This window comes from Wasmannia auropunctata, unplaced genomic scaffold (assembly GCF_000956235.1).
Source record: "Wasmannia auropunctata unplaced genomic scaffold, wasmannia.A_1.0 LD335163.1, whole genome shotgun sequence".
Lineage (NCBI taxonomy): Eukaryota > Metazoa > Arthropoda > Insecta > Hymenoptera > Formicidae > Wasmannia > Wasmannia auropunctata.
Window position 1 is genome coordinate 139,012 of NW_012027727.1, and position 874 is coordinate 139,885.

Here is an 874-nt window from a genome sequence, read left to right on the forward strand (position 1 = left end):
AGACGTGTGCTCTTCCGATCTACAGCGCTTATAAGCATCATTTGTCTTTGTTCAATATTTGATAAACAACAAGGATGAAATAATTTTGTGAACGCTGTAAGCAGCTGTAAGCGCCAAACGGAACGCAGCCTAAGTAGGATCACTGGGTAGTTTAGATTTGAATTAGAGAGTGGAAAATGTGTGTATGTGTGTGTGTGTGCGCGCGCGTGTGTGTGTGTATGCATGACGTGTTATATGTGACTGCTATTTAAGAACGAATTTCTCTATTTTAACGCTAGGTGACCAATCACGGAAATACTTTCTCATATTTAAATTCTGACATGTGTCTTTATATAAGTTTTGCATTAGCAAAAATTCTTATAAGCAATATTCAATACATATATATAATATAATGTTGACAATTTTTTAAATCACAAGACACGAGTCGTGTCTCTTTCATCTTCTTTTTATATTTTCCATTACAATTTTTGAATCACGAGACACGTGTCGTACGTATCTCGGCCAAATTAAACAAAAACTAAATTTTTTTCTTTTAATAAGATATAGATCTCAAACTCAAAGAATGTTATTTAATTCGTTGATATATGCACATACGATATTTTTCTTGTTATAAATATCAATTTTTTTTATCACGAGGGTGACAAGTCTATTTTCGACTGCAGAAAGTATCGACAAAAGGAGCATATTCTGGAGATGTTTAAAACGCTATTTCTAGCTAGAGTCAATGAAAGAGAATCTTCGGTGCTTGTACATATATAAAGCCAGATTGATGTGATATTTACATCTTCATAAAGTAAATTTGTGTTTTTCAATAATACTTAATTTTATCCCAGGTCTTACAGCCAAGTAGCAAAAAAGACAGGTCTGGACAAAT

General features: G+C 32.8%; 1 protein-coding gene across 1 annotated transcript in view; it reads left to right on the plus strand.

Moving 5' to 3' along the window:
* Positions 1 to 873, plus strand: part of LOC105457714 (BRCA1-A complex subunit Abraxas-like) — a gene marked incomplete at its 3' end in the record, with an annotated part of 31,471 nt that extends 30,598 nt beyond the window's left edge. Inside the window, exon 9 of the mRNA XM_011702549.1 lies at positions 834 to 873. Within this exon, the coding sequence (XP_011700851.1) occupies positions 834 to 873 (40 nt within the window). The remainder of the gene's footprint in view (positions 1 to 833) is intronic.
* Between the last annotated feature and the right edge of the window lies 1 nt (position 874).